At 37.1% G+C, this 15,322-nt stretch overlaps 1 protein-coding gene across 1 annotated transcript; it reads left to right on the top strand.

The window, feature by feature from the left end:
* Positions 1-2,711: 2,711 nt before the first annotated feature.
* On the top strand, positions 2,712-6,737 carry CD14 (CD14 molecule). The gene is made up of 2 exons (XM_039326134.1): positions 2,712-3,010; positions 3,846-6,737. The coding sequence occupies exon 2, from the start codon at positions 3,857-3,859 to the stop codon at positions 5,192-5,194; it is 1,338 nt and encodes a 445-aa protein (XP_039182068.1). The 5' UTR covers positions 2,712-3,010; positions 3,846-3,856; the 3' UTR covers positions 5,195-6,737.
* The last annotated feature ends 8,585 nt before the right edge of the window (positions 6,738-15,322 follow it).

Here is a 15,322-nt window from a genome sequence, read left to right as displayed (position 1 = left end):
TGAAAGAGATGAAGTGCTGATCTGCACAAATAACTTATTGCAACATGAGCATGGGTCACTGGCAGTTTCTAAAGAACAGGAAACTATGGTGTTATCCACTCCCTACCCCAGTCCACTGGAAAGCAACCCCCACTTGTCACTTCCTACTTCGTTTTGAAAATATTTTGCATCTTCTGCTGGCACAAGTAGTACTGCACATCTGCCTGCTTTGCTTCATTTTATTGTAGGAGAATAGGATCACCCATATGGTGCAGTTGCAGAAGATGAGGTATAGTAATATCTGCAGCTTGAGACATTTTCTCTCCACCTCTTATGTGCCTAAAAACTCAGTCTATTCTTCAGATGATATCTGACTAGCCACAGTTTGGTAGCAATGTTTGTATATAGGGAGGTGCGGGGCATAACTAATTTCTGCATCATTTTTTGCAAGGAACAGGGAGCCTAAGGGTACTGTTAACCTGAAACTGGCCACAAAGATGCTGGACATCTTTATAAGAACATTTGAGAGAAAATGCTGTGAAGAGAGTAGCAAGTCCATTTCTGGTCCTGTTCTTGATCAATCTCAGAGTTTGTCACATAAAGTAGAACCAGAGGAGTTCTAGCTGATCCATTATCTATTTTACTGTTGTACTAAAAGAGTTTCAAGAGAGGAATAAAGTTAAGTTAATGCTTCCACTGGGATCCTTATGGTTAAGTGAGACATTCTAGCCACTACCAATTAACTTGGAAGATTTCAGTTGCCTGGATATTTTAATTCAGTGCCTAGGTAAGAAAATAGCAGTGGAAATGGCACATGGAATAGCACATTTTTAGAAAGAGCAACAATAGAGAGGATTTGACTTATACTTCATCACATGTTAATTGGGTTATTTTCTTCTAGGATGTAATATTTTTCATGAGATCATGCAGTCCAGTATAGATCTTCCAAGCCCTAAGTGAGGTAACCAAGGGCAAGGGATGCTGGCAATTGGCCAGCATATACATTTAATGAATTATTTTGAGAAATAAAAACAGATGATTGTGGCATTGAGCTTCCTTCCTTGGGTTCTGTTACTGGGTTGTTGTATTCATTTAGGAAAGTTAGCCACTACTGCTTTCAAAAAGTCCACCAATCAACAACTCCACTGAAGTTTCCAAGTCTGTTTTTTTTTCTAGACCTTCTACTTGTCTGGATTTAATTTCAGTTTATTCTTCCTCATCTAGCCCATAAGAAACTGATTGGAATAAGAAGATAGGGAGAAGATTTTTCACTCCCAAAGCTCTGAATATTTTCATTCAGCAGTTCCATTTCAGTATTAAATGGCACAGAAGATGTCAGGATCTTGTGGGACACTATTTTCTGGACATATCCCAACTGGAAGAACTACCGCAAAATGAAGACAGTCAAGGTCTGGAGCCTTCAGAGGCCCTAACAAATACCATGAGTGATAGTACTGAAAGCCATCAGGAGGTCCAAAAGATCTAGCAAGGTCATACACTCCCCATCTATTTTAAAGAAGAATCAGAAGAGAGCTGGAAGGGACCTTGAAGGTCTTATAGTCCAGCGCCCTGCTCAAGCAGGTGACCCTACCATTTCAGACATATGGCTGTCCAGTCTCTTCTTAACAATCTCCAGTGATGAAGCATCCACAACGTCTGAAGACAAGCTGTTCCACTGATTGTCCACAATGTTAGGAAGTTTCTTCTTAATTCCAGGTTGCTTCTCTCCTTGATTAGTTTCTATCCATTGTTTCTTGTCTTGCCTTCTGGTGCTTTGGAAAATAAATTGATCCCCTCCTCCTTGTGGCAGCCTGCTCTCATGTCCCCCCTAGTCCTTCTTTTCTCTAGACTGGTCTTACCCAAATCCTGCAACCGTTCTTCATATGTTTTAGTCTCCAGGCCTTTAATCATCCTAATTGCTCTTCTTTGCACTTTTTCCACATCTTTTTTATAATGTGGTGAGCAAAACTGGATGCAATATTCCAGATGTGGCCTTACTAAGGCTTTATAAAGCAGTACTAATACTTCATGTGATCTATGCCTCTGATTGTATTAGCTTTTTTGGCAGCTGCTGCACACTGCTGGCTCATGTTTAAGTGATTGTCCACTAGGACTCCAAGGTTCCTCTCACAATTGTTGCTTTTGAGCAAGGTTTTGCCTAATGTGTACCTGTACCTTTGGTTTTTCTTGCCCAGGAGCATAGGTCATCCATTAGGGAATCCAATGTAGCAGACATAGGGAATGGAGAGAAAGAGTCGCTACCAACTCTTCAGTCACATAAGTAGGATCTGAGACTGGGCCAAGAAAAAATACTTAGAAAAACACCTCAGATTAGCCCCTTTCTAAAAAAAAAGTAATAAAGTAAGGGAGGGGAGAAGCACATTCAGACTTGCAAGATTTGTTACTATTCTGTTGCTGTTACAATAAAAGTAGTCCTGACCTATATGGCATTGCTTTCTTAGGTGCACCTTGTGGAGATGAGACCTAAGTAATCTCAGTATTATATCCCAATGCAGTTTCAGTTAAAATGGATTTAAATAATGCTACAGCTAAGCTATGGAAATTCTGCCTTCTGTCCATGTCTCTAATTGACAGCAGAGCTTCTGTCAAACATCTGAGATAGTGTGATTTGAATGTAGAAATCCTGATAATACATTGCCTCTTCTTTTTATTGCTAATTTTCATTTTCTTTCTTACACAATAGTGTTGCAATTGTATCCTGCAGTGGGAGTTTCTCAAATGGCTAGTGAAGAAACATCAAGTACTCATAAATACGTTCATAATTTTTGAAGTGCAATTCAAACAAGATGTATGTTAAAGTGGATTGTTAAGAATAATCTATAGTTGGTAAAGTAAAAGCAATTTATCTTTCATCTTTATTGTACCTAGAAAGAAGGGAATAGCATTGTCAGTAAGTAAGAATGTTGTATATAAGAAGAATTAATTTTGATTCTCTACGAAACTGGACATCCTGGTAGCAGGAGGAACTTACAGATTGTGCAGAAACAGATTTTAATATCCATAACATTTGGTAAGTAGTTTGTTTTATTGTTACAGTTTATTTTTCTCTTACCAGTTTTTCTCCATCAGAACTGCATGCTTGTGCATATTTTCTAAAGCAGTGGTTCTCAACCTGTGGGTCAGGACCCCATTTAGGGTCGAATGACCATTTCACGGGGGTCGCCAAACAACGCAGTCCACCATTTTTTCCCCTTTTTCCTTAGCTGTGCTACTCCCTTTTATTCTATTGGCTTTTGAAAGCCAATAGAATAGACTCTCTTGAATAGAGTCTAATTCTATTGGCTTTCAAAAGCCAATAGGAATTGTCCAGGCTGTCTCTGCCCTGCTGAGCCCGCCAAAAGTCCCATTCTGCAAATGGTGCTGCACCAGTTGAGTAGTCCTCAACTTACGACCGGTTGAGTAGTCCTCGACTTACGACCGGTTGGGGGTCGCGGCATTAAAAAGGTTGAGAACCACTGCTCTAAAGTATTGTAATCTCTTTTTTTTCTAAGGCTATATAATATGGAACATACACCAGCAAAGTTATGTCTCCAATGTAATTTGTGAAACATTTATGTTAATCACATTTGCCAATAAAGTTTGTTTTATCTCTTGAGAGAAACCCCAGGGAACATTAAATATCCTATCCCTGAGTGTTTCCAGAGATCTGTTTCAAATTTTATATTAACTCTCCCATGATTGCCAGGAAAATATTTCAGGAAAGACAAGATGTAAAACTTGAAATGTTTGTTAATACATGTTGTTCCCATGTCTACAGTCCTTTTATTCCTATCCAGGCAGATAAGGATGGAAAGATAATCATCCATTGATTAGAAAATCATGCAGAGGCTTTTCTCTTTTTATAGGTTTCATTATAATGTGCAGATTTCAGGCCTTCACGTTCTTCCTTCTTCTGCAACTGAAGCTTCCCAAAGCAGAAGGCAAATGTATCTTTTTAGAGGTCCAGCAGCGCTGCACTTGTTCACTTCTAAATCAGTCAGAAATAAACAATATTGGTGTATGCTTTTTAGCTGCTGAGTATGAACTCAAAGGAGGAAACCTGGAACAATTTGCAGACTTTTCTGAAATGAAGCCAACTCCAAAACTAATTAACATCCTGCAAGCTCTGCAGGTAAGAAAGCTCATCTTTACTGACCTCTTTGTGCCGGAAGTTCTGTTACCAGGTGCCCTGGAATTTATTTCCTATACAAGTCTTGTTTCAGAACTTGAATTTATTAATTGCACTTTCCTTAGACTTGTACACTGGCAATATATAAGGCCCTTGAATCTAAAAGTTACCTCTCTGCGTTTCCACAAAGTGATTGCTGCCCCTCTGGATGAAAGATTTGATATATCCAGTCTGAAGAGATGGCTGGAGACCCTGGAGAATCTGACACTGACAGAGTCACAAATTACATCTATTCCTTGTAAGATTGGCAGAACATTCAGAGCATTACGTTTTTTGGATATTTCAGGAAACCATTTTCAGGATCAAAGCATAAACTCAACATTCTGCAAAGGTGCTTTCCCACAGCTCCAAGTATTAAAACTAAGTCACAATAATTTGACTTCTTATGAGACTTTGTGCAAGACTCTTAGTAATTTTGATGTGCTTACTCTCTTAGATTTGAGTCAGAATGACTTCTTGCCTGGAGCCTTCCCTTTCCACTGTATGTGGCCACAATCACTTCAGATTTTTAATTTGTCTAACACGGGATTAGAACACATGGATAGATTACTGCTTCCCAACATTAAAGTATTAGATCTGAGTGCCAATAACATCTTTACTCTAGATGTCTCACATTCTTCTTTGAAAGAGCTGTATTTGTCCAATAATAGATTACAGACATTCCCATCAGTCCATCAGCTTCCTAATCTGGAGGTCCTGAATTTAGATAGAAACTGCATGTCAAGGTTACAGAGCAAGGATGTATTGTATCTGAAACATTTACAGAGCTTAAAGGCTGGCCACAATCTGTATAACTGTTCTTGTACTTACTATATCAGGGAAATCAAAGAATTAGCAGCTAAAGAATCATTGCTGCTTGATTGGCCTCAGAATTATGTATGTGACTCCCCTCCCGTTTATCAGGGCTACCTGGTAAGAGATGTGCCTCTATCACTACTACAGTGCAACAAGACTCTGATCAGTCAAGGCTCAGTAGTCAGTCTATTGATGTGTCTTTCCCTTGTTCTTCATTTGCTTCTAGCATAGCTATGAGAATGCTAATTGAAGTGCTTGTATTCAAAATCCAGTTTAATGTCATGTAAATTGAAGAGCTGGATTTATTCCTATTTTTCACAAATCATAACAATAGAGAATGGTAAAGAGCAGCATGTTTATTTGAAAATATTACATGTTGACATTTGTTTGTCATCAAGATTCACCAGCTTCACTACCAGTCATTCTCCTCAAAGTCATATGGGGTGTTTGAATGGATGGTTGGAACTCACAACCCTTTTGTCAAAGAATGGAATAGTACTTTACATTTCAACATGGTGAAGTAACTTCCAAGAGGTTAAAGTGAAATATAAAAGTTTGTGTGTTGGGGCGGAGGAAACACACACAGAATAAAGTGGGTTGGAATTCTCACAATGAACCTCCCCATCCCTCTGGTGATCTGTTGCCTATCAGTCAGGTCACTTTTAACACAGGAAAATATTCAAAGGATTGGGGTGCATATTTTCAAGAACATTTTAAAAACAGTTTTCACATGTACAGTACAATATTATTTTATAGTTGACTTATAAGCAGTTGGTAATGTGGAAGCAACTCAATTAATATATTGTAAAATCAAGTAAGACGGCCCCATATTCCAATTAATACCCTGAAGTTACCAATGTAGGTGTTTCACGAGACACTATTCAGTAGAAATGTGACATAAAGAACCGGCGGGGGAAAGACCGGCCATAACAATATGGCCTGCTACTAAGCTGTTGACAGCCGAAGTCAAAATCACCACCAAGCATCTTTAAAGTAACGTGGATGAAACTGGGTGAGATCTGATCCTCTCTTTAAGACTTTAAGTATTTTTTCCTGTAAAAGCTGCCCCAAGTATTTTTCCCCCTGTGAGGAGAAAGGGAAGGGAATTTCTACCCCACTCTCTAAGAAAAGCAGCGACTAACTACCCAGGGGAAACAAGCAACTATAAGAACAATTTTAATCTAATTGGATGTATATGCTTTTGAAACTTGGGGTCTAAAAGTGTTCCTTTTCTTACTGGAGACATTTGTTTTTATCTAAAAAAGAAATAAGATTTGAAAAACTATCATAAAAATTTTGGATTTAAAAAGCTTTAAATGGAGTCCGTGATATCTTGTGGCAAAGTATCGTATTACAATTTGTTATTGCCTAAAAGAGACTTGGCTTGAAGCCCAGACTCCAGAAAAAAAAATTCCTTGACCCAGACAGTTACCATCTGTGAAAAATCCAGTTGCAAAGAAGGAACTTCTTGGCGGCATATCTGGCCTGTTTGAACTATGAATGTAAATTTTTACTGACTTTCAGAGCTATACTTGGGGAATTGCTTTCCTATTTCTTTACATGAGAAGCATATGATATTATATGAGATGATGGAATACCTTGGACTATAAACTCTTACTTGACAAACAATTTCTACTGTAAAGACCACCTATTACATGTGAAATAGATGTCCCATACCTAGCTATAAAAAAACAAAAAACTGTTTTAAACATTTGATTCTAAAGTCTTCAACTTAACATATTATCAAGAGAATATGGATGAAGATCAGGAAAAAAAATCCTTTCCATATTGAAATCAATACACAAAACCATTCTTTCAGATTGTGACAAAATGGAAGATAAACCTATCAGGACAATTGTGGGAAATTGGAGTAATAGGGAGGTGATCTAATGAATACAAATGGGCTAGTTCTTCCAAAAAAAACTTCAACTAAATGGTCTTTCTTATTCCAAATAATATATATAATAATAGAGGGAGAACTATTTGATGATTCAAAGGCACTGACATGGAAGGTTAGTTGGCAAAGGAAGAAAGCCAGAGTAAGGCTGAAGAAAATAATGGCTCTGATTTATTAGAGAGGATATCATATTACTAACTAGAGGGTTGAATATGGTGGAAAATAGATATTTTTTAGAAAATAAAGTAACATTATAATTGAATAGGTAAGATGTGTAACAAGACTATTAGACTTTGGTATAAAAAGGGAAAAAGGGAGAAGTTGAGATAAGGGAAATTTTGATCACCTAATATAAAATATTTGGAAATCATAAATAAATGTTTTTTTTCTTTTTCTTTTCCTTTTTTTGAATATTGATGGGAAATTAAAGTTTATGTATAAGCTAAAAAGTATTGATAAATGTAACAAGAATTTTTTTTTACTCAGTTGAAAATAAGAAATAATAGATATTACTAGAAAAAGAGAGGGAGTACTTGAGCTTCTAAAAACTAGACCTAAACTAAAAGATTTATGTATATTACTGATTTATTGGTTAACCCAGAGTTATTAGAGGGGATACCATATTATTAATTAGATGGTTTAATATGGTGGAAAATAGATAACTTTTAGAAAACAGAACAAGACTATATTCAAATAGATAAGGTTGTTGGAATATTCATGAGCAGGAAGAGTCATGTGGTAACTCAGTCAGCCAATGTGAAGAAAGTGCTACTGAGTCTGTGCAAAAGGGTATTGAGTTAGGAGCTGGATTTCCAGTCTCAGGTTTGCCTCTGTATCTCTCTGTAAGAAGTCCTCTGTAAAGAAGAATGTATGGTATTGTAAATATTTTGATATAAATATAAAGACGTTATTTTGAATCAGCTAAATGCAGTCAACTGTGAGAGCTTCTGATTTATTTTTTCACCAACAGAGAAATTAAAATTCTCTAACAAAGGTGTATTTAGAATATTAGATTTTGTTATGAAAAGGGAAAAAGGAAGAAGTTGAGATAAGGGAAACTTTGGTTACCTAAAGCTTGGAAATTATAAATACCAAATGTTAATTTGAATATGGATGGGAAATTAAAGCTTGGGAAAAAAGCAATAACAGGACATTGATTGTATATAAGGATTAAATGCAAACACAATTAAGATATGTATAAGCTAAAAATTATTGATAAATGTAACAAAGATGTTTTTACTTAGTTGATAATAATAATAACTCTATTAGCCTAATATGAGATATTAAGGGAAAAAGAGAAGAAATATCTGATGTTGTAACTTGAGGTTTATACTAAAGACTTATGTATGTTATTGAACTATTGATTAACCCAATTACCACATTACTTTTAAAATACAATTGTAAAATTAGAAAATTAATAAAATATATAAAAAAAGAATCTAATCTAGAGAGTAGTTGAAATTTGTATGGTCAAATCAATCTTCTGGTTTTTCCCCAAGTATGTTATGTAGCTTTTGCTAATCTATTTGATCAATTGTATCATATCTTGGAAATATTTGTCCCTGAACCACCTCCTGAAGATTTACTGCAATTTGTGACTATTTCTAAAACAAAGGTGTCCTTGCCCTAAAATACTATGTCCACCTGAATTAGGAAAGATGTTTTCCCACATGTCATGTAAATAATAGGATGGTGGGAAAGATCCTTGCCTGTCGGCACACCCAGCTGTAAAATGAGGCATTATTCTGACAAGATATTCATGGTGAATATGAGCACCATATAGTCTGCTTTCACTTCACTCATTCTTCATACCTCAGCCTCTCCTTCTGAAATATGCATTTATCTGGTAGCCTTTTCTTCACACACTTGGAGAGGCACCTAAATGGTAATGATAATGTTAAACCAATCTCTAATTTGGAATGTCCTTCTGATAATTTTAAGATGATCTTTGGAAGGAGTTATGGGATTATTTTTCCCAAACACTGAAATGATATTGAGATAGATGAAAAATGCCATTAAGAGACATGGTAATATATTATAAGAAATATATGTTTTAATTAACAGAAGTGATGTGATGTAAGCTTTAACTAATATTAGGAACTGGCTAAATAAGATGACCTGTGTGCTAATTCTATGAAGAAAACATTTTACAAGAAGTGTCAACCGTAAGTCACAGATGATGTAAAATATTACTCGTGTAGGGCTGTGTGGTAAGATAGTCACTTGTGTGAACTTCTCCTTTTCTAGCGTGTGGTCTCAAGATATAAACTTCTCCATTTTAGTGTGTTAAAGGTAGATAAGGGTCATCTGTGGGTGAAGCGTGGGTGACAAGGTATATAATAATGACGTCCTAGGAGTAGCCTGGGGTTCAGAATTTGTCATACCAATGTTCTGAACCTTTGCGCAAATAAACCTGTTTTCTCCAACCCTTCGTGGTCTTATCTCCTGATTTAATAAGAGAATTTCCACTACAATACTTTGCAGCTTAACATGGTGATTTAACTTTATGAATGATAAAATAAGGCTGAAAATGTAAAGGTAAAAGATCAGGAAATGTATGAACTCATTAGAGCTCACCTAAGAGAAAAACCATAATCTAACAAACTATTCACTTATGAGAAGCTATTTGTTTTTCCAAGTAGAGGAAGAAATGCAACAGAGAAGATTTAACCTGCCTCAAATGTCAAATATATATAAATATATATCTCCCTCTTTAGTGGCCAATTTAAAAAAAAAGTACTACATTTTATTATAAGATAAAAATGCAAAAGGAAACAAAAGTTAGAAATCTAAGAGGAAAAGAGAGAAGGATACAAAGAGAAAGAAAGAAAAAAGGTAGTGATTGCCAACTTTTTTCAGGGCCATAAAGCGCAAAAAAAGTAATTGCAACCTCAACCTTTACATTTCACAATATCTCAAGTCATTTCTATCATTCTAATCATCAAAACCTAAAATCAAAGTTTCATTTTTTTTCAGTTTCAAGCAAAAAGTCCAGTAGTTTCCAAGTAGAAACAAAGTTAGATAAATTCTCTTTATTTAAAACAGTCAGTTTTGTCATCTCTGCCAACTCCATTATGTTTATCATCCATTCTTCCTTTGTGCGAATTAGCATGACTTTACATCTTTGTGCATATATCTCGCCATTGTCAACATATATAATAACAAAGTTCTAAATTTTCTTTCAAGTTCTTTGTAAATAATACCTAAAAAGAAAATGTCTGGTTTAATTTTTATCACAAGTCTGGTAGAGTATGAAAAAGTGCCCCTCTTTTTATTTACTTTTCCAATATACATTCATTCATTGTTTGTTTCTGGGCTTGTGAAAGTTTTGATAATTGTTGTTTTTATAGATATTCATCTATCTTTTCCAAATTCATGTCTTGTTTTTATACAAGTTGGAATAAAAATGATAAAAGGACATTTAGTGTCCAATTTTTTAAAAAATTCAACATAGATGTTACTACTGTAAGTGCTGTTTGAAAATAAGCTTCAGTGAAGTTTATACTGTAGCTGTACCTGAAAACAGCTTCTTCTAAGTAGCCTTTGAAAGATAGTTTGGTGATTGATCAACAGTTTACTAGACAGATGGAAGAAGAGATAGCTTAAAATAGGTTTTATGGGATGTTCCAAACGGAATGATTTGAAATTAATTTATTGCATACACTTCATATGAAGAACCAACTCAAGCTAACATGGAATATTTAATGGTAAGTAAAAAAAAAATTAAGCCAGTATAGTCTAGTGGTTAAGGGACCAGGCTAAAAACCAGGAGGCGGTGAGTCACAGCTTAGGTATGAAAGCTAGATGAGTGACTTTGAGCCAGTCATGCGCTCTCTCAGTCCAATCCACCTCACAGGGTTGTTGTAGTAAGGAAAACTGGAAGGCAGGGGAGTATTAGGTATGCTTGCTATCTTGAGTTATTTATAAAAATAATAAAAATGAGATTTTAAAAAATCTTTTAAAAGAACTTGAAATGCATCCTATCCTTCTGAACAATAGAACACTTGTTTTCCATTATATAGAAAATATATAATATAGTGTTCTCTGAGGAAAATCTAAGAAACCTAGTAAATTATTAGCTTTTAAATAAATGAACTAAGCAATATATTTTGTTCAACCCCACATAGGAAAATGTACTGTATATTGGTTCTGGATATACTACTCAACAATGTTTTATGTTATGTGTATTGCTATAATTCTTTATCATATATAGATTCTTTTTAAGAATGAGAAATATTCACAGCTAAGAAAGACCAGGTCGCATTACACATTTTTTTTCAAAAAATAAAGGGATATAATTAAAGGCATGGCTTGTATAGTTTGCCAATAGCTTAGATTACAACAGTATAAAAACTTTTATTAATTTTAAAATCTATTTTACTAGTGATATATGAGAAATCTTTTAAATATTTCCTTTTATCCTCAACTTTTAATGGTGCTGCAGAGCACAATCATTTCCAATTGGTCATAATGTGCATATCATCTTATTTCTTTGATAAAAGCTTAGTATTCATTTATATTTACTAATGAATATAATGAAATTTGAACTTTCTTCTCTTATTCAAGCACCTTATATTGGATTTATATGGGGTTATCAAAAATTGGAAAGTGATGTAATAGCTTTAACCATTATAATTCAACAATAATTATATTTCTGGGTATTGACAATATTCCAAATTTGGGGATATTGTAGATTCTTTATGCTGTCTGTAGCTGGCTTTGAATGAATATAAGTTTCCATATATTTTGACCAGCGATAAATTTGACTTGTTCAGCTCCTAAACCACAAATGACATGTTGTCTCCTTTTTAAACATTTGTGATGGCAGAGAGTTTCTACAACCTTTCCCTTCTAATTTGCTCTTACAGAACTGGAGAATGATAAACCACAGACAAGAAGTTTTTTTCCCCTACTTTTACAGGAAGGATTGTATTGTGCAAAAGTAAAGATTTACTTTTCAAAAAAAAAATCTATATCCATTTATTTCTAGGGTTTATTTCTAGTTGCTTTTTAAAAATTCTTGTATCTTTTATTTTTTTCTCAGACTTACCTCTTTTTCTTTTCTTTTCCTTTTTTTCTTTTCTTTTTCAACATGGCTCATTTGGCTCACAGGATAGAATGGAAGACGGGGCAGAGTGCAGACATTTTCTTTATAGGCAGGCCTGGTTTAATGAATTGGTAGCCCACTGCAATAACAGGCTTGGAGTCCAACCTATGCCCCAGGTCTAGGCAAATGGATTCCTGTAAGACAGCCAAACTCTATTCAAAACAGAATACCAGCAGAACTGGAACTAATGCAGGGAACAACTGGCTACAAAAGTCACCAAAAGTTTGATAATCCTAATTTGCTGAATAAAAGTACTGCAAAGAACTTTCAGAAGAACTCCATTTCTTTAGTTATTTAAATCTATAGACTACTAAAACTCTAGTTTTTATTACATTTAATTGGGCAAAATGGTGTACATAGGATGATTTTTGAACCAAAGTACCTCAAATGGTCTATCTTAAAACGTGCGTCCAAAATCTGGGATCCATGACTTGAGGGAATTAAAGTTAGAGAAGTTGTGGTTGCTTCAGTAATTACTAGCTGCTGCTGCTGTCACATGATCTTCATTTCCAAAGTTCTGTGACAGTTCCCAGCCATTTTTGCAATTCCTTGCTCCTTCCTCCATCTAGTAGCAGCCACTTACCTGTGTTAGAAGAAAAAAAAAAAAAACAGGGGTTTGCTTTCCAGCCAGGAGGCTGTACCTGTAAGAGAAGAGGGGGGAAAAACATTGAAGCTGCTACAGTTTGAAATGGACGAGAAGCCAGCTGCTCAAGAGATGTTTATTGACAGAAGTGAAACCGTGCCCACCCCATTGCCAGTCACGATACGTCGTGTGATGTCATGTGACATCACGAGTTTGACATGCCTGGTCTAGAGCTTCTGGAAAGCTATTTCTATAAATTAACAGGCTCCATTCATTGTTTTTGTTTTCACAACAACTAGAGGCATTCAGACCTCTGATTGCAACATTGTGCCAGTCTGCCAGAGGCTATTTATCTGACAGCTTCGAGTGAGAGAAAAAGAAATGGAGATGGTGTTACTTTTTACCTTTGCTGCTTGTGCAATTTTACTTGGCTTTTCTATGTCTAAGAAGACTTTGTTATAAACAGGGAAGGGTTGCGTTTTCGTCCTACATCTGCTTGCTGGAAAGGGAAGGAAAGAAGGAACAGGGAAGACGAACAGGACCATAAGAATCTGCCCTAGCTGTACCTCTCAGGAAAGCATCATTCTTGACTCCAGGTCATGGGTAGGCAAACTTGGCTCTTTTATGACTTGTGGACTTCAACCCTCAGAATTCCTGAGCCAGCCATGCTGAGGGAAAGGGAGAGGTTTCCAAGCTGAGCCATGTTGGCTCAGGAATTCTGGGAGTTGAAGTCCACGAGTCATAAAAGAGCCTAGGTTGCCTACTCCTGCTCCAGGTGGTTAACCAAAAGAACTTTTACTGAAAGAAAGTGTTTGCAATAAAGACAGGCGGGATCTAATAGTCCCACACAAAGCTATTCTTCCCATTCCAAAACCTAACCCTCCTGACCAGTCCACCAGCAGCCAATACAGTGCCACAATTTTGAGAGCACTGAGGTACAAGTTTGATAACAGGTCATTCTCAGGGCACAGTGCCTTGGAGTCAGGCTGGAACCAACTAAGAGGGAGTCCATCTTGTCTCCACAAATGATCCCTCTCCCTAATTCCCATTCGGTTACAGCAAAAGTGAAAGCATGCAAAGAGTGCTCCCCCCAGAGCCTCCTCCCCCTTCCAACAGAATGGCAGGGCACCCAAAAGGGGACCAGACACACTTGTCACCCCAAAATAAAGGGATTAAACCTGCAGACCAAAACATAACAAAAGAGGAGAAAAAACAATATTAAAGCATTCATTTAAGTTTGTCAGGGTATTGATTATGAAAACATTTCACTAATCTAGGGGCTCTAACATGCCTATGATGAACCCATTCATTCTGGGCAGTAGGGAAATCTTTCCATGCCACTAAATATTGAAGATTTCCACTAGCGTGCTAGGGTCCAAACTTCCTCTGACTTCAAAATGCTGTTCCCCCTCTATCATGAATGGCTCAGGGACAAGGGTAAGTAAAGGGTGAGGAAATTTCAGGTTTTAATAAACTGCAATGAAAAATCGGATGGACCTGGCAAAGAGATATAGACAAGTCTAATTCTATGGTAATACGTTTGATGGGGAAAGGCCCCACAAACTTAGGGCCCAATTTTTTTGAGGGTTGAAGCGACTGTAAATAATGTGTGGAAAGGTAAATTCAATCTCCCACATTGAAAGGCTTAGGCTCAATCCTTTTCATGTCAGCTTGGGCTTTATATGCATCTCGAGCTTCTGCAAGGGCTTTTCGTACAATAGGCCAAGTACTGTGTTTACCCGAAAGTTAAGACCTAACGCGAAAATAAGCCCTAGCTTGATTTTTGGGAGTGGGCCTACTATAAGCCCTACTCCAAAAATAAGCCCTAGTTTTGGGATGAGATGCATGCCTAAAAATCAAGCTAGGATAGGGGTGGGGGGTGGAGCTGCCCCATGTGCCCTACACCGCTTACTGTTGCAGCCAGACCCCCCTTGAATTGACACCGGCCCATTTCTTCTGCAGCACCCCCCGTCCTTCATTTTGCTGTCAGAGGCCTTCCAGAAAGGCCTCTGCAGCTGAGAACCGAGCTATGAATTCAATCCGTAGTTTGGTTCTTGGCTGTAGAGGCCTTTCTGGAAGGCCTCTGACAGCGAAATGCAGGATGGGGGGCATCAGGAATTCTGGGAGCTGAAGTCCATGAGTCATAAAAGAGCCAAGGTTGCCTACCCCTGATCTAAGGTATAGTTCCAACACTGAATTTTCTCGTTCACATCTCCCATTCATTTGGGGGTGATGACTGGAACTGAGTCCCTGTTCAGTAGCAAGTAGGTCCAAAAAGGCCCTCCAAAACTTAGAGGTAAACTGCACCTCTCTATCTCAGAGGTCACCAACCTTTTCATGCTGGCGGCCCGGAGGGAAAGGTAGCAGCTGTTTGCGCATGCATGCAAACACTAACCACCTGTGCTAGCGCCGCGTGCATGCATGAACAGGCCGCACAACCCACATGGAGCTAGCATGCCAGTCCCCATGCACTCTACCAACTTGTGCCATCCTCTTGCATTCCTACGCTGACCCACATACCTTTTAAGCACCTCCACACATCCTCCCTAACCAGCACTGCCTTTCTCCCACCTGCATTCCTCCTATGCACCTTTCCTGACCCATTCTACAATTCTTGGGCACCCACACACACTCTTTCTAACCCAAGCCACCCCCTATGCATTAATTTTTATAGCCATCCATCTCACAACAGTGACTATGGGCAACATACAAAGATTAGACAACAACGAAAGAAATAATCCACTCTCTTGGAGAATATCTTTCTCATAAAAA

Source organism: Crotalus tigris, unplaced genomic scaffold (genome assembly GCF_016545835.1).
Source record: "Crotalus tigris isolate CLP2741 ecotype Arizona unplaced genomic scaffold, ASM1654583v1 scf7180000024339.11422700, whole genome shotgun sequence".
In the NCBI taxonomy this organism is placed as follows: domain Eukaryota; kingdom Metazoa; phylum Chordata; class Lepidosauria; order Squamata; family Viperidae; genus Crotalus; species Crotalus tigris.
This window is presented reverse-complemented; position numbering and strand designations above follow the sequence as displayed.

What these genes read in the sequence shown, in the direction of transcription:
- CD14 (XM_039326134.1), top strand. Translation starts at nt 3,857, where the DNA reads ATGTGCAGATTTCAGGCCTTCACGTTCTTCCTTCTTCTGCAACTGAAG.